The 18,943-nt window shown below is 40.6% G+C and overlaps 1 protein-coding gene across 3 annotated transcripts in view; it reads right to left on the bottom strand.

Annotated features, from left to right (window-relative positions):
- The window catches only part of LOC122551286 (spermatogenesis-associated serine-rich protein 2-like), a 157,709-nt gene that overhangs the window by 28,026 nt on the left and 110,740 nt on the right, over nucleotides 1-18,943 (bottom strand). For all 3 annotated transcript variants that reach the window (XM_043692962.1, XM_043692960.1, XM_043692961.1), the window contains exon 8: nucleotides 9,790-9,848. In XM_043692962.1, coding sequence (XP_043548897.1) covers nucleotides 9,790-9,848 — 59 coding nt within the window. The remainder of the gene's footprint in view (nucleotides 1-9,789; nucleotides 9,849-18,943) is intronic.

Genomic DNA, 18,943 nt, shown 5'->3' with positions numbered 1-18,943 from the left:
ACATCCTTCGTCACTATCCACAACTCCACCGACCTTAGTGTCGTTTGCAAATTTACTAACCCACCCTTCTACGCCCTCATCCAGGTCATTTATAAAAATGATGAACAGCAGTGGACCCAACACCGACCCTTGCGGTACACCACCAGTAATTGGACTCCACGATGAACATTTCCCATCAACCACCACTCTCTGTCTTCTTTCAGCAAGTCAATTATTGATCCAAACTGCTATATCTCCCACAATCCCATTCCTCCACATTTTGTACAATAGCCTACTGTGGGGAACCTTATCGAATGCCTTGCTGAAATCCATATGCACCACATCAACCGGTTTACTCTCATCTACCTGTTCAGTCACCTTCTCAATAAGGTTTGTGAGGCACGACCTACCCTTCACAAAACCTTGCTGACTATCCCTCATCAAATTACTCTTTTCTAGATGATTATAAATCTATCTCTTATAACCTTTTCCAACACTCTACCAACAACTGAAATAAGGATTGTCTCTACTCCCCTTTTTGAACAGGGGAACCACCTTTGCTATCCTCCAGTCTTCTGGTACTATTCCTGTAGTCAATGACGATTTAAAGATCAATGCCAAAGGCTCGGCAATCTCCTCCCTGGCTTCCCAGAGGATCCTAGGATAAATCCCATCTGGGCCAGGGGACTTATCTATTTTCACACTCTGCTGGATTTCTAATACCCCTTCCTTGTGAACCTCAATCCCACCTAGTCTAGTAGCCTGTATCTCAGTATTCTCCTCGACAATATTGTCGTTTTCTAGAGTGAATATTGTCGAAACATATTCATTTAGTGCTTCCCGTATCTCCTCCGACTCCACACACAACTTCCCACTACTGTCCTTGATTGGCCCTAATTTTACTCTCATCATTCTTTTATTCCTTAGATACCTATAGAAAACCTTAGAGTTTACCCTGATCCTATCCACAAACAACTTCTCATGTCTCCTCCTGGCTCTTCTGAGCTCTCTCTGTAGGTCTTTCCTGGCTACCTTGTAACCCTCAAGCACCCTAACTGAGCCTTCACATCTCATCCTAACATAAGCCTGCTTCTTCCTCTTGACCAGAGATTCCACTTCCTTTGTAAACCACGGCTCCTGCGCTCTACAGCTTCCTCCCTGCCTGACAGGTACATACTTATCTAGGACACACAGGAAATTTTCCTTGAATATGCTTCACATTTCTAATGTTCTAATTTCTAATCATGTCTCACAAACTTGATTTAGTTTTTTGAGGAAGTAACAAAGAGAATTGATGAGGGCAGAGCGGTAGGCGTGATTGAGAAGGACTTCAGTGAGGCGTTCGACAAGGTTCCCCATGGGAGACTAATTAGCAAGGTTAGATCTCATGGAATACAAGCAAAACTAGCTATTTGGATACAGAACTGGCTCAAAGGTAGAAGACAGAGGGTGGTGGTGGATGGTTACTTTTCAGACAGGAGGTCTGTGACCAGTGGAGTGCCACAAGGATCGGTGCTGTGTCTACTACTTTTTGTCATTTATATAGATGGTTTGGATGTGAGCAAAAGAGGTATAATTAGTAAGTTTGCAGATGACACCAAAATTGGAGGTGTAGTGGATAGTGATGAAGATTACCTCAAATTACAATGGGATCATGATCAGATGGGCCAATGGACTGAGAAGTGGCAGATGGAGTTTAATTTAGAGAAATGTGAGGTGCTGCATTTTGGGAAAGCAAATCTTAGCAGGACTTATACACTTAATGGTAAGGTCCTAAGGAGTGTTGCTGACCAAAGAGAACTTGGGGTGCATAGCACCTCGAAAGTGGAGTTACAGGTAGATAGGATAGGCTGTGGCTAGGCCAATTTTGGAATATCGCGCACAATTCTGGTCTCCTTATCAGATCTTGGAGTGCAGGTTCATAGCTCCTTGAAAGTGGAGTTGCAGGTAGATAGGATAGTGAAGAAGGTGTTTGATATGCTTTCTTTTATTGGTCGGAGTATTGAGTACAGGAGTTAGGAGGTCGTGTTGCGGCTGTACAGACATTGGTTAGGCCACTTTTGGAATATTGCATGCAATTTAGGTCTCCTTCCTATTGGAAAGATGTTGTGAAACTTGAAAGGGTTCAGTAAAGATTTACAAGGATGTTGCCAGGGTTGGAGGATTTGAGCTATAGGAAGAGGTTCAATAGGCTGTTTTCCCTGGAAGGTCAAAGGCTGATGGGTGACCTTATAATTTTTATAAAATCATGAGAGGCATGGATAGGATAAATAGACAAAGTATTTTCCCTGGGATTAGGAAGACTAGAGGGCGCAGATTTAGGGTGAGAGGGGAAAGATATAAAAGAGACCTAAGGGGCAACTGTTTTCATGCAGAGGGTGATGTCTGTATGGAATGAGCTGCCAGAGGAATTGGCGAGTATGATTGCAACATTTAAAAGGCATCTGGATGGGTATATGAATAGGAAGGGTTTGGAGGGATATGGGCCACGTGCTGGCAGGTGGGACCACATTGGGTTGGGATACCTGGTCGGCATAGATGAGTTGGACCAAAGGGTCTGTTTCCATGCTGTACATCTTTATGACTCTCCAATTGTTTTTTTTAAATAAAGACAAAGACGTTCAGTGTTGTGTCGCAGGGAGAGCAGAATTGTCTCTGCAAACAGCATATTGAATTGTGCAGCAGGTCCACAAGCTCTGTCCCAGGACTTGTCATCAAGATTCTGTGGAGGCAGGACAGTTCATCAATGAATAATGGCCAATATAAATTAAGACTGAGGGCCAAGTATAAGCCAGTCTTAGGATTCCTGAAAATCTGGCATTGACGAACTTGTATCAAATGCATTTGCATAAAAGGAGTACAGTTTTTTATTTATGTGCAGCTGGGAAATGGGGTTAGAATTGTACTGGTTAGGTTTTAGTTTCTGTGAAAATTCATGTGCATAACGACTAACATAATGAACTAGTGCAATTGGGCAGAAGATAGGTAAGTAATTGTTCCTTTTTGCTTGTTCCATTAAACACTATTGTATTTCAGAATGATAACCTGGTATAGGTTTATTAATACATCTAAGAATGTGATTCTCAACAGAAATACATATCTTTAACAGGTCTTCCACCTATAAAACAACTGATGGCACTCACAGTAGAATTGCAAGGTGCAATTTTCCCCTATTTATTCTAAGCGTAGAAGCAGACATATTTGGTGGCAACTAATATGCCACCCTTATCATGGAGGTAGCTTTGTCCAATGATTGTTAATCAGCTGATTTGGAAAATCACCAGAAGCCACCAGCCAATCAGAATATAGCAGTTCCTGGATTCTAAAAACCTTTGATCCAAACCTGCGTCTTGAAAGATCCAGCAGCAAGAAGATAAACACTCTCGATCTTCTATGAAGGGGTATTGGGGAGCCAGAGGCAGGGACAGGGATGTGACTTTCAGAGGGAACCTCCCTCCACCCACCCTCCCCCCATTTGTCCCTCATCCATGGTGGCCTCAGATTGTACTACCCCTCCAAACTTAGCAGGTAGGTCACTCTGGTTTTTTAGATGGGAAAACTGCCATGTTTTCCACATGCTGGGAAAACAAGTAATTAGAGACTTGGTGGTTCAGGCCCTTTAAGTGGCCATGATTTAACAATCTAAAGGCTTTCATTGGATGGTGGTTCTAGGAAGTCCCAATGGATTTCTTGTCCAGAACTTAATTAGTGAGCCAGTGAGAAATATACTCCCTTGACTTTACACTGTCATTAAGGATTGATGAAAATTGAGCAGTGGACATTAATCTATATGTACATCAATAAGGCCTTCATCAAGGTTCCATGTGGTAGACTGGTTAGCAAGGTTAGGTCACATGAAATACCAGGATATAGAACTGGCTCAAAAGTAGGAGACAGAGGGTGGCGGTGGAGGGTTGCTTTTCAGGCTGGAGGCCGGTGACCAGTGGTGTGCCACAAGGATTAGTGCTGCGTCCACTGGTTTTCATCATAAATGATTTGGATGTGAACATAGGAGCATGGTCAGTAAGTTTGCAGATGACATCAAAGTTGGTGGTGTAGTGAACAGTGAAGAAGATTACCTCAGAGTGCAACAGAACCTTGGTGGGCCAAGGAGTGGTAGATGGATTTTAATCTAGATAAATGTAGGGTACATTTTGGAAAGGCAAATCAGGGCAGGACTTATACACGTAATGGTAAGGACCTGGGGCGTGTTGCTGAACAAAGAGATCTTGGAGTGCAGGTTCATAATTACTTGAAAGTGGAGTCACAGGTATACAGGATAGCAAAGAAGGTGTTTGGTATGCTTGATTTTATTGGTCAGAGCATTGAGTATAGGAGTTGGGAGGTCATGTTGTGGCTACAGGACATTGGTTAGGCTCCTGTTGGAATACTGTGTTTAACTGCTATTGGAAGGATGCTGTGAAACTTGAAAGGGTTCAGAAAAGATTTATAAGGATGTTACCAGGGTAGGAGGGTTTGAGTTATAGGGACAGGCTGAATTGTCTGGGACTATTTTCTATGGAGCGTCGGAGGCTTAACAAATCATGAGGGCATGGATAGGATGAATAGCCGAGATCTTTTCCCCAGAGTAGGGGAGTCCAGAACTAGAGGGCATAGGTTTAAGGTGAGAGGGAAAAATTTAAAAGTGACTTAAGGGGCAACTTTTTCATGCAGAGGGTGAGCTGCCAGAGAAAGAAGTGGAGGCTGGTATAATTACAACATTTAAACAGCTTCTGGATGGGGAGATGAATAGGAAGGGTTTGGAGGGAAATGGGCCAAGTGCTACAAATGGGACTAGATTAATTTAGGATATCTGGTCAGCATAGACGAGTTGGACCGAAGGGTCGGTTTCCATGCTGTACAGCTCTATGACTCTTTAACACTTACGTTGTTGCATGACTTCATACTTATTCAAATTAAATAGCAACTCTCATGTGTCTATGCACTACCTCAGTCTATCTATCGATCCCCTCCTGAGTTTTGCTATAATCATGCCCACTATTTACTGCATTGCCAAATCTCATACCATCTGTAAACTTTGAAACTGTACTCCTCATACCAAGTCCAAGGCACAAACATAATGAGATGTTCCTGGGAGACTCCATTGTGTACTTCTGTCCAGTCAGAAAAACATCCATTCACCTCTACCCTGTGCCTCGTATTCCTTAGCTAGTACTTACTCAATTCATCACAATTCAATCAATACCATGTACTACTATTCTCCCATGAAAACAGGCAAGTGATTCTTTCTCCAACATCTTTTTAAAAATGCTCATCCTCAACACCTAACCATAACCTCTAACAATCCTTAATTATTTTGTCAAAGAACTGAATTAGGTTAATCCAGCTCAGTTGAGTGCTGGGTGCCCTATGTAAACCTATGCTTCTTCCAGTGGGAGTGAATTTTGGTGCTGACAACTTTGCCCTGTAATTTTACCACGACTGATACTGGAGTAGAAAATTACTTTAAATATATAAAACCCGTGCAACCAAGAAAATAAACCCAGTTTGACAACCTTCCAGAATCAGTGCCATCAGTGGAATTTTGCAATGTTGACTCGATTGCACAGATGGTTTTGTGGAGGGGAAGGTAAGGGGCCCAGTTCAGGCAAAGCTGAATTTTAAGTCGGGGAAAACAAACCACAAAAGCAAGTGCTTTTAACTGTACTTTATTGATTTGCTGCTTTAACTGATTCTGCCCAATTGCTTTGAATTGATGTACTCAAATGAATGGGAATTTAACTATCCCTTTCGGTAAAGCATCAAAAGATAGTAAGTTAGACCATATGTTAGAGTATGCATTATTGAGCAGGCATCTATTAATGGGGCAACTGCTGTTGAAATTGAATAATTGAATAATGGCTCCTGGACCGGTGTTGGAGGCAGATTAACTTAGATTGGAAATGTTGGCTTACTCATATTGTTTTCAGTTTTCGCTGCAGTTTACTTTAGCATGAACAGGTATTTTTAAATTTTCTGTTTTCTTTTCATACAGGGGTGGTGTATGTAATATTGAAAAAAAAAACAGTTTTTTCTCCTTCTTGGGATCTGGGAGAGAATATCAGAAAGGAATGACAGAACATGTAAAATACAGGGAGAGACAGTGCTAGAATAATTGGCTAATACATAGAAACAAACATAATGGTGAAATTAAAATATTCTAAATCAGAGGTACAGTGCATGTTTGTGCATGCATGGAGGACAGTAAACAGATGGGTGAGTTACAGTGCAGGCTGCCATGTGGAATTATGATGTGATGGCTATAACAGAGACATGGCTCAAGGAAGGGCAGGAATGGGTGTTAAACATTCCTGGATGCAAGGTACTCAGTAAAAATAAGAAAGGTAGAAAAAGGTGGAGGGATGACAGTGCTGATTAAGATCTGTGCAGGAGAAAAGATTCTAGACAGTTTAATAGAATCAATTTAGCTAGAACTGAGGAATAAAAAAGTGCAATTACATAGTTCAGTCTATAGACAACCAACGAGTGGAAGCATGTAGACAAGCAGTATGCTTCGAGTCCAACAGGAAAGTGTTCGGTCCAGTTGAGTCTTGGGAATGAGGTGGGCCAAGTAGACCAAGTGATAATGGCGCCACATTTGGGAGACAGTGATTATTGTATCACAAGGTTTAGAATGATGGTGGAAATTTACAACAAAGAATCCAGAGTAAAAGTAATTAACTGGGGGAGAGACTATTTCAATGGGTGAGACTAGAACTGGGCCAGTTAAACTGGAGCCAACAGTTAGTTGGGAGAAACTGTAACTGAACAATAGGTTACCTTCAAAGAAGATAGGTCAGGCGCGGTGAATATATATTCCCTCAAAATAGAAAGGTAAGACAAGTAAATCCAGACCTCCCTGGATGAAAAACATAGAGTCAGACTTTAAGGCAAAGAAGAAAAAGGTTTTGTTTTTGACAGGTATCAGGTAGAGAATGAAATCAAGAATCAAGCTAGAAAGTAGAAAGTTCAGAAAGGAGTTGTAAGGCAAACAAGAGTCACAAAATGGGATGATGAGAAGATGCTGGCAGCGAACAGAAAAGGGAATCCTAAAATCTTCTGTATGCTCAGACATAGTGAAAGGGGAGTGCAAGGAGAAATATGTCTGATTAGGTCCAAAATGGGATTTTCACATGGAAACAGTGACACAGACGGTATTAAATAAATACTTTGCCTCTGTCTTTATAAAGGATGCAGTATGACCTAGGACATAAATAAAAATCACTAGCTTTCGGTGTACTGCTCCTTCATCAGGTACCTGTTCAGGTAACTGATGATGGAGCGGCACTCTGAAGGCTAGTGTTTCTAAATAAACCTGTTGGACTATAACCTGGTGTTGTGTGATTTTTAACTTTGTCCACCCAAACACCAGCTCGTCCACATCATGACCTAGATCATAGTGACAGACAATGAAATTCAATCACTAAAAGGGCTCAAAATTAATAATTAGGCAATATTGGATAGACTGTTGGTACCGACAAGGCACTGGAACTGTATGGAATATTTCCAAGAATGCTGAAGGAAGTGAGTGTAGACATTGTGGAGGCAATGGCCATAAATTTTCACTCTCCCTTAGATTCCAGAGTGGTGCCAGAGGCCTGGAGAATTGCAAACATTACATCTTGGTTCAATAAATGGTGTAAGGATAGGTCCAGCAATTACAGACCAGCTTGAACTTTGGTGGTGGGAAAATTTCTAGAATCAATAACTTGATCTGCCAACATGAGCAAATGTGGGTGAGTGAAGCAGAACCAGCTTGGATTTCTTAAGGGAGAAATCATGTTTGACCAAAGTGCTGGGTTTTTGAGAAAGAAGCAGAGAGAATTGATCAGGAAAATTGTTGCTCTGGAAAGTTGTTGATACCATGCCAATAACAGACTTGTGAGCAACTTTGAAGGTGATTGAATAAAATTGCCTGTGTGACAAGAAACAGAATGTGTGATTACTAGGTGTTTTTGGACTGGAAGAACATCTGTAGTGGAGTTTCCCAATGGTAGTATTGGGCACCCTTGCACTTCCTGACATTTCCAATGACATATGTTTGGGGTAAATGGGAATTTCAAATTTTGCAGATGATACAAACCTTTGAATAACTGTAAACTATAAAGAGGACAGTGTTGAACTTCAAAATGACATTTACAAGTTGCTGGAATGACCAGAGAGGTGACTGTTGAAATTCAATGCAGAGGAATGTGAGTTGATTATGTTTAGTAGAAAAAACATGGAGAGACTGTACAAAATGAAGTGTACTTCAGAGAGTGACCTAAGAATGCACGTGTGTAAGTCACTGCAGGTATAGGATAAATGATGAGAGTAGTTAACACAACATCTTCAGCTTTATTAAAAGGAAAGGAGTAAAAGGAGTAAAAGAACAAGGAGCTTATGCTGAATTTGTATTAGACACTAGTTAGACCTTATCTAACATACGTTCAGGGAACCACACCTCAGGAAAGGTCTGAACACACTGAAAAGAGTGCAGAAGATGCTTACAAGAATAAAGTTTCTTATCCCTGGAACCAATTATGAAGATTGTTTGGAGATGGTGGGGTTCCTCTTCTTGGAGTGGAAATGACTAAAAAATATTTGATTGAAATTTTCAAAATAATTTGGGGTCTGGATAGATTCGATATGGAGAATCTGTTCCCACTTGTAAAATGAATCAAATTTATTAGCAAAAGAAGCAAATCAAATGCGACACAAAATAATTTCCACACACTGAGTTGTTAGGGCCTGGGATGTAAAACCTGACGGTGTGGCAGAGGTAGATTCAATTGATGCATTCAAATGGTATTGGATTATTATTTGAATAGAAAAGATGTTCAAGGTTACAGGGAAAAGGCAGAAGAATGACATTAAATCATAATGCTCATTTGTAGTGCTTTCTGCACCATAACAATTTTGTGATTCTCTTATTGTGACACATTACTGGCAGTCTGTGGCAGCCAGAGAGAGATGAGAAAGCTTTGACATCTTACAGAACCCAAAGCTTTTGTTACAAATGAGGTAAACCGCATTAGTTTACCTGTACTTGCAGAATGCAATATCTTTAACAGTATTTATTTCACAGAACTGATTGATTCAAAGGAAGCCTTTGAACAAAACCATACCTTCTCTTTATAAGGTTTATAAACTATCAAGCATTTCTGATGAAATATCACTTACCCGAAATGTTAACCATTTCTCTCTCCATAGATACTGACTGCACTAGAGTGGTTTCCAGAATTTTCTGCTGTATTTCAGATTTTCAGCACCACAGTATTTTGAGTAGTTGTTTATTGATTCCAGCTTTGTAAATTTATACCAATTAGCTATGGAAAAGGATCTTCTATTTTTGCTTTGTAAGTAACATTCCATTCGCTGTCTCTTACCAGTGATCTATACACTGGCCAGCATTTTAATGTCTGATGCAAATTGAAGGATTAGGCTGAAGGTTTCACCAACATGAACAGGTGAGGTTTCAGTCACTTCAAAATGCTGGTACACATTATGCATTGAATACATATTGGAATAATTCAGCTATTACTCAGACCAACATTTGAATATTGAAACTGTCAAGCTGATACTGAATTGGAAATGGCAAGTCACATTTAAATAGTGTTTATTTCATATCTTACTATTAAAGTATTGTCTTCATTAGATGTCATGAGCTGGAGAGTGCTTTGGATTGTTATAATGGTGTGAAAACCATCTTCTTAATACATGCTGAATATCATGAAATGTGAATATTGAAATTATAGAACGAGCACAGGGAAAATAGAATCTTTTGACATGATCCTCTAGCTCTATCAAAGAAAACTGCTTATTACTTACTTGCTTCCTTTTTGACTTTATCCATTTCTGACATTAAAGCAACTTCTCGATCCATGATGCTGGAATGTTAAAATGAAGGCAATTAGAATTGTCTGCAAACAGCATTTGGTGTATATGTGCTGCTCAATGTAGAATTGAAACATTGTCTATTTCTAAAAATACTGAAAATCCCAAAGATGAACCTTTTTTCAAACAGAACACCCATTACTTCTGATAAGACAATACTATGTTTTGTAAATAAATCAACATTATTTTGAAGCATATGACAGTACTAGAGCTGAATTTTCACTTGCTCTCCATCCCTAACGGTACCCCATCTGATTTTGGACTTTGCAAATGTGGCAGAGTTCACATAAAAACATCCTCTTTACAATCATTTTTTTGTAGTAATGAACGCAAGCTGCCAAAATATATCTCAAAAGCGTTATTCATTCCTAAAGAAATGTGTGAAATAAGTATACTACTACTTTTAAGGAATCAAAGTTCTGTTCATTAGATCAGCATATGCATAGGGTAAAGTTGTACATGTGTGATGGATACAATAGTATTGAATTTTAATGAAAGGTTAAAAATTTGAAATGGTAATTCAGCTTCTCTCTGCACAGACCTAGTGAAAATTCTCTGTTTTAATATTCTATATGTATGTGGTAGGAACTGCTTCAGCTTGTCCCACTGGATTGAGAGTATTTGCTTACTGTACACCTAGATGTGCAATTTGTCTGCCTGGAAATGTTTTGTGTGATTGGTTTCTATTTGCTAGCTTTGCTCTTCATCTTCATTTAATTTCTAAACTAATCAACAAAATGATTCAATATTATTGTAGCTGTAACTTGTTATCTCCACAAGTGCTCCGTTTTCATGCCACCGTAAACACACATCGTCATCCTACTGCTTAGAAAGGGAAAATATTTCCTTTATTGTTAAAAATTTGCAGAGTAAAATAGTGAGAGCTCTTTGCCAACAGCACTGCTAGCCAGCACTAAAGTGAAATAGATAGCATACAAGATGGTGAGTGATGAGGCCATTTTTCCACCATGAAATACAGATCATTTTAACATTTAAGATACATGAAATTAACCTCGAATATGACCTGCTGAGAGATACCAACATTGATTGTATAGTAACAGAAAAACAAAACTAAAGAATTCAATAAGTAAGTCAAGAGAGAGTCTCACACACTTATCAGCATTTATTTTCATTTTTGCAACTAAATATTAAAACAGGGACTTATTTCATGTCTACAGTAACCTTTTAAAAATACATATTCTGTATTTTGTTTTTATTTCTACTGATGATGTATATCCACTCATTGGCTTGATATTGGTGCACTTAACAAAATTCATTCAAGACATGGATGGAAAAAAAGGGGAATTACTGCTGGACACCGTAAGATATGGAAGCAGAATTAGGCCAATTGATCCATTCAAGTGTCTGTCAAACCATTCAATGTATCATGGCTGATATGTCTCTCAACCCCATTCTCCTGTGTTCTCTCTTTAACCCTTGATCCTCTTCCAATCAAAAACCTATTTATCTCTGTCTTAAATACCCTCAGTAACTTGGCCTCCACAGCTCTCTGTGGCATTGAGTTCCACAGATTAACCACTTGCTGATGAAGAAATTACTTGTCATCTCACTTCTAAAGGGTCATCCCTTCACTCTAAGTCTACCCTTGAGTCCTAACACTGAAAACATCTTCACCATGTCCACTCTATTCAGGTCTCTCAGTATTCTGTAAGTTTCAATCAGATACTCTCCCCACCCAATCATTCTAAACTCCACTGAGTGCAGACCCAGAGTCCTCAATCATACCTCATATGACAAGCCCTCCATCTCTGGGATCATTCTTGTAAACCTCCTCTGGACCTCCTCCAATTCAGCACATCCTTCATTAAATACAGGGCTTAAATCTGCTCTGAATACTTCAAATGTAGCCTGACTAGAGCCTTATACAGCCTCAGCAGTACAACTTTGCTCACATATTCTAGCCCTCTTGAAATGAATGTTCACATTACATTTGCCTTCCTAACTGCCAACTGAACTTGCATGTTAACCTTCAGAGAATCCTGAACTAAAACTGCCATGTCCCTTTGTTTTTTCAGATTTCTGAAACCTTCCCCATTCAGCAAATAGTCTAGTCCTGTATTCTTCCTAACAAAATGCATAACCTCAGACTCTCCCACATTGTTTTCCATCTGCCACTTCTTTGCCTAGCCTGTCCAAGTCATTCTGCAGCACCTCTGCTTCCTCAACATTACCTGTCCCTCCATCTATCTTTGTGTCATCTGCAAATGTAGCGACAATGCCCTCAGTTCCTCAATCGGGATCCATAATTTGGAGGAGCCAGTGTTGGACTGGAGTGGACAAAGTGAAAAATCACACAATACCAGGTTATAGCCCATGTTTATTTGGAAGCACTAGCTTTCGGAGCACTGTTCCTTCATCAGATAGTTGTGGAGCAGGACCGTAAGACACATGATTTATCGCAAAAAGATTAGTGTCATGCAACTGAATTGATATATTGAACAAATCTAGATTATTGTTAAGTCTTAATGAAAGTGCTCTGAAAGCCACTGCTTCCAAATAAACTTGTTGGACTATAACCTGGTGTTGTGTGATTTTTAACCAAATCCACAATGTGTAATGTGAGTGATTGTGAGACTTTTCAATTATGTGTCAATAGGCCAGGATTTCTATCAGTGTCCCACATCATTGAGAAATGTTAAGTAGTATGTTGTAGGCTGCAGGACTACCCTTACAGATTACGGTTGTTACAAATCCTGGGAGTTAGTCCAATTCCAATTACAGATTAAGTTTCCTAAAATATGTCAATGACACCGAAGTTTCTTGGTCACACGTTGTAAAAATGCACGCAATAATCCTCAGTGGTGCTTAAACTTACCGTAGGCCTTATTTTTCAGAAATTAGTTTTAGAGCCAGAAATATAGCAGACTATTACCTAAGTCTCTCTTCATCAGAATATTTAATTTGCTTTTTGTATAAGATTTCTGAACTTTATGGCATTACATTGCCTTTTCTGTTGATTTTTTTTTCTCTGTGAGGAATGCGAACAGGATATTTCATGGATCAAGAATACATTTGGCAAACACATCTTATTGTTAATGGAGTGCTAGAATTTTTCACCAGAGGATTTTCATTATGATAGTATCAGAAAATACAGGAATAAAATTGGGTGGAAGTCCTGAAGTTGCTAAGATTGTATGAAGAAACAGAACAAGCAAAAATAAATGAACACTTGGTTGCATCACTGTAGTAAAGAACTAAATAGCAGTAACAGATGCACAGAATGTAAAGTCTCAAGAAGATATGAAGGAAAGAAGGAATGGAGTCAGAAAACTAATTTTGCATTGCTCTTGTAAAGCACCAACACAGACATGATGTCTGAATGGCCTCCCTCTGGTCTGTCAACATTTATGGTTCGAAAATGTTGAAGGCAAAAGAACCAACTTCTGCCGCACATCCCAAACTCTGTCTGCACACAATAACAAGAACAACTTGTAGTTATATAGGGCTGTTAATACAGTTAAATGTCCCAAGGAGTACAATGTTTACACTTTCTGATATGTTTCATTCTCGGTTGTAAATATTTATAATTCCATGATTTATTAGCTTACAAATCAAATTCTCCAAACAGAATAAATGTTATATTCTACTCAACAGCAAGAGTCTGGCAGTTGGACTGTATTGATGCTTAGAACACATTCAAACTTTACAGGAATAGTTGAAAACATGGAAACAAACATTTGATGGAATTGGATATAACTCACTGGTGATGACACTCAGTAGAACATCCTGCCATAACAGGGAATCTCCCTGAGCAGAAATGGTAATGGATGAATATTTAATGTTATTGATATTTTGGTCTTTCACTTAATCTGGTTTAGCTCTACAGGTGGGAGACAAGCACAATAATGGAAGCTAACAGGCACTGTCTTATGACCATGGGTCAGAACCCCAAAGTACAATGGGTATTTATAAGTTGTCATCGGAAAATATGTTTTTAGAAGAGGGCTGCTACAGCCAAAAGAAAGACTGTAGATGCAAAGGAAGAAGCTGCCGAGAGAGAGAGAGAGACACTCACAAAATGGTACGGTAATGGATGCAAAGGAACTTCAAATTTCAGATCTTTCATAAGGAAAGAAGAAGCAATTCAAAGCAGACTAGACTGGATTTTCATTGATTACAAAGACAACAATGCATAGTAACAGCCTGCTCGATAGCCAATTACCTCCTGTGAATTATGTCCCAAACTACAGACACATTTTGTGTTTCTCCCTTTGAAGAAAATACAAGGAGAGAGATTAAACATTCATTTTAAACTCCAGTGGATCATACTAGTGGGAATTAACTCTTTCATGAGTCTTAAGATAGATTAAAGTGTTCCCTGATTGTGAAGGTTAAAATCAAAGAACTATTCCCTCATTTCCCGAGGATTGTAAAACCCCCAAAGACTCTATATCCTTGCTAGCAGCCAGACAAAAGGAAAACAAGGCAAGGAAGGAGTCGCTGTCACCCGGAATCCGTAGGATTATCCCTGCGGAATTCTAAATCCTAAAAGATTGGGCTCAAATATGGAACAAAAAGCTGCACTGTCTGGGCAAGCAGTCACTCATTGAGATCTTCCCTGTGGTTATGAATTAATAGCCAAAGGGCATCCTCTCCATCCCGTGACTTCATTGAAATGTACAAGATTCTTCAGGGACTTGACAGCGTGGGTGTGAAGAGGTTGCTTCCCTTTGTGGGAGGACCAGAGGGCATAACTTCAGAATAAGGGATCACTCATTTAAGAGAGAGATGAAGAGAAATTTCTTCTCTCAGAGGGTAGTGAGTGTGTGGAATACTTTACCAATCAGGTTGTTGAGACTGGGTCTTTCAGTATATTCAAGGTGGAGATAGAACAGATTTTTAATCACTAAGTGAGTCAAGAGTTAGTGGGAAAAGACAAGAGAGTGGAGTTGAAGATTATCAGATCAGCCATGATCTCTGAGTGGCAGAGCAGATCTGAGGTGCTGAATTGCTTACTTCTGCACCTAAGCCTGTGAACAATGAGGGATCTGGAGGATCAACTCATGGCCTTACAGCTGGAAAGGATCAGCAAGTTGTGGTGGAAACTAAGAAATGAAAGGAAACTTCAAAATGGAGACAATGCTCTTTAAGGTTTAAACCAAGACATTTGCATTGCAGCGACATCATCCAAGGGGCAGGGCACATGAATCCCATGTCCAGGATACCCCATTATAACAGGCTCTGTGGCTGCTCCTGTAGCCATCTTTTATGCCTCACAATTCCCAGTCAGCCTCAACTCATTGGCACTAAGTGGTTCTCAATGAGCTGTTTCATCTGGCTGCTGTGTTATCTATCTATCGTATGAGACAGTCAGTATCTCAAAGTGCAAACAGATATCGTGAGATCATCGCCTCCCATGTAGATATATTCCTGGGATAAACTAACCAGTTGTTTTTGCTAAGCCCTATGTAGCTATACATTAACGTGTGCTGATTCATTGGTCTAGCCTCTGGTCTCGTAAGACAATATCCTGTAACTCAGATGTGATGTAATGAGCTGTTAAATGCTGTGTGATAAACCTACTCTAGTAAAAATATTGATGTTCTTTTCTGCCAAATGCATGTTTGGGCATCCTTCCCCATTTAGTATCAGTAATCCTGACAATTACGAATAAGAAGGATTAGTGGCAGTGAATCTAAGGCATCTCAGATTATACTGGTAGGTACAAATACAAGTAGGTGGCCCCTTGCCACAGCACCCCACTCCTCCATCTCTGTAGAAATGGCCAAGTTCTGCATGAATCTGGGAACTGGCGGTACTGTTTTGAGCTTCCATCTGCTGTTGACTCCAGTTCCGGCACAGCCTAAACATCAAAACTTCAACACTTAACTACAAAAAAAAAATTGTGGAGGCTGTCAATCAGAGACGAAAGTAGAAATTGAAATTGTTCTGAAGAAGGGTCACCTGACCCAAAACGTTAACTCTGATTTCTCTCCACAGATGCTGCCAGACCTGCTGAACCTTTTCAGCAATTTCTGTTTTTGTCTCAACCTTTAACTGATAGCTTCAGACTCTCTCCTGGAATGAATCTATTGTTCAAGATAATTCTTTGGCCCCAAATAATGATTTATTGAGGCCACAGTTTAATAACTTGCTCAGCAAGTGTAATTTTTAGTTCAAATCCAGATGGATTCTCTTCATGGTTCTTCCAAAAATCCAGACCAATTTTACCTCAGGCACCAACTACACTTGCATTATTTGTAATGCTAGGACAGACTTTGTCACATAAAAGAACCACTTAGTGTTGGTCTCTTACCAGGTAATAACCAGCCTTCCAACCCAATAAACACCACTGTCTCTCCTGCAGTGCAGCGGTCTCACTGAAAAAAAACTGCAAGATAATTGGTCAAACCAATCCCAAAAAAACTGCTGGAGTAAGCTCCTGTGGATAAAAAGAATAGTGTTAAATCTGCATAGCACCATTTTTTTTTACCACACTTGGGAGTATTGTGAACCTTCTTCATCTTCATGTTATAAAAAGATTACAGGAGCACTGGGGAAAAAAGTGCAACATAGATTTACCAGACTGATAACATAACTCATCATTTGTAACGAACAAGTAAGATTTAAAAGTCTGGAATTGTTTTACCTCAAATAAAGGAAAGAATAAGGGATGCCCTGGTATAATATTTTGCAGATTATTAACAGAGTTTGTTAGGGAAAACACAGAGAAAATGTTTCCCCCAGTCACAGGGACAGACCTAGGGTCTATAAATAGAAGTGAAGGTGAAGTTTAATATCCTCCAGAGAGGTGAATTTGATGTCAGAGGGTTTTTAATCAGATGGAAAGATGGAGGCTGGGGATTCTGCCTCCTAAGCACACCTGCCAGGGAGGATCGTGGAATGAGGTCCTATCGTGGGCACCTATTGCAATAGGTGCCTGATCAAGCAGGGTAACCAACTCTCCGGGTCCAAAAAACAGTAAGGGACTCTTTGGCATGAGACATCTGCAGGAGTGGAAGGGGAAGGGAAGTTACTAACGAATCTGAGAGAGAATAGCGGGTGTTGAAAGATCAGGGGTTGCTGGAAAAATTGCAGAAGCTGGCCTCAAGAAGCAAAGCACAGTTTGCAAATGTGCATGTGCATTTTCAGCATGGCTAGAATCAGAGGTCCATCATTACAGGGAGATGGCCTATCCCAGCAACAAGGAGGCTTGGAATAGAGGACAAACAAATATGGGACACTCCTGTAAAATCTGACACAGTTGGTCAGCATGTGACCAAAGGGCTGAATATTGGGAAGAAGGGTCACTGAGTGGCACATGTGTCCCTGTGTCTGACTCACCCTTGATCCCCCTCCCTGCCGTTACTTACCTATACCCTTGGGTGGCTACATTTAATCGAAGGCAATCAGGGATGGAAAATAAAGGGCTGCCCTTGCCCTCGATTACTCTCATCCCATGAAAGAAGCAGCAGTTGGTCCCTTCCTGGTGACGCTGTCAGGCAATGTACTCCTATTGTCCTTGGATTGGCTGGCAGCTCCCACAGGTAGAATACCTGCTCCCAGCATCTTTGCCCCTGTGAAATTTGCACCATTGCCCAGATAAGTGCTCAGTTGACAATTAAATCAGCATTGAGCAGGAGTTTGCCATGAACTCCAATGTTGAGACCAAATGCAAACCACTAGTTGCCAGGTTCCACTGTTTCCTGGAGGTAATCTCTTTACTGGCTGTCTTAGTTCACTCCATCCAATTGGACCTGCTCCTATTGTCCCTTGTCCAAACAGAGGGCCAGTATCTCTCGAATCTCGGTAATCCTACACATAAGGATGGACACTGCTGAGGCAGCTCTGAGCATGTGTGGACAACTCCAACATGGAAGGGCACACACAGAGAGCACACAGTTAAATTTAATTTAATTGGGGTGGTGCTCAGTCGCAGGTGCTCAGAGTAGAGGGGAACTCTGGTGGCAACTTTTGCATCTCAGGGCTGCCCTTTCTGACAGTGGTTTGCTGTACTGGACATGGTTCTTCTGGTTTCCTCGGCTCCCAGTCAAGGTGATAGCCTTTGGGGGCCCTTTAAGATTGCCCCTATTTGGGGCCTTAAATTGGCTGCTCACCTCTGTTCAGCAGGAACCAATCCAGGTCTCTACTGATCCTTGGGAAAACTCCTTAGTGGTAAGGAATCAGCGAACTGACCCAATGACACTGCAAGCCCCCAATCATTTGGCTCAGTGCAACCCAAAGATTCAGAATTTATTTGTCTGTGTGGTTCAGCATCACATTGGAATAGGGGGACCCACTGGAGCCGGACATATTGTTGGAAATTTCATCTCCACAGAGGGCAAACAAACCTGGAGAGTTGGCAGTCTTTCAACAGACAGGCATCACCAGGCAGTGGATCTCAACATTTACCTCCCCAAGAGAGTTAGGACTTATGTACAAATTTAAATATGATATATGGTGCAGTGTGGCCCTCTTGATCTCAAGCCCAGCTTCAGATGAAACTCTTTACCACACCGATATTACAATTTCACTTCTCTAGGACTCTACTCCTTCAATTCTACTCCTCGTCCTAGTTATGGGACTTCACAGCATGAGATTTTGATAGCATTCAGAGTCAAATTTAAAACTCAGGATATCAAGCTAGTCACAGGGCAGCACGGTGGCTCAGTGGTTAGCACTGCTGCCTCACAGTGCTAGGGACTTTGGTTCAATTCCAGCCTCAGGCATCTGTCTGTGTGGAGTTTCCTCCGGATGCTCTGGTTACCTCCCACAGTCCAGAGATGTGCAGGTTTAGATGGATTAGTCATGCTAAACTGCCCATAATGTCCATGGATATGCAGGCTAGGTGGATTGACCATGGGAATGGTAGGGTTATGGGGATAAGATCGGGGTGGGTGTGGGTGGGAGGTTCTTCAGAGAGTTGGTGCAGACTCGATGGGTAAAGTGACCTGCTCCCGCATTATAGGGATTCTACACTTATGGTCCAAATGAATATTGAGCATTGGAGGGCAAAGAGAGATGCAAGAGAGAGAGTAATACAGACAGAAGGAGAGAGAGGGAAGGCTGGAGAAACAGATTAACTATACTTCGATGTTCGAGAAGCTATGTAAACATTATCTCTGCT

This window comes from Chiloscyllium plagiosum, chromosome 7 (genome assembly GCF_004010195.1).
Source record: "Chiloscyllium plagiosum isolate BGI_BamShark_2017 chromosome 7, ASM401019v2, whole genome shotgun sequence".
Classification (NCBI taxonomy): Eukaryota; Metazoa; Chordata; class Chondrichthyes; order Orectolobiformes; family Hemiscylliidae; genus Chiloscyllium; species Chiloscyllium plagiosum.
Note: the sequence above shows the minus strand (reverse complement) of the source record. Positions and strands in the feature narration are given on the sequence as shown.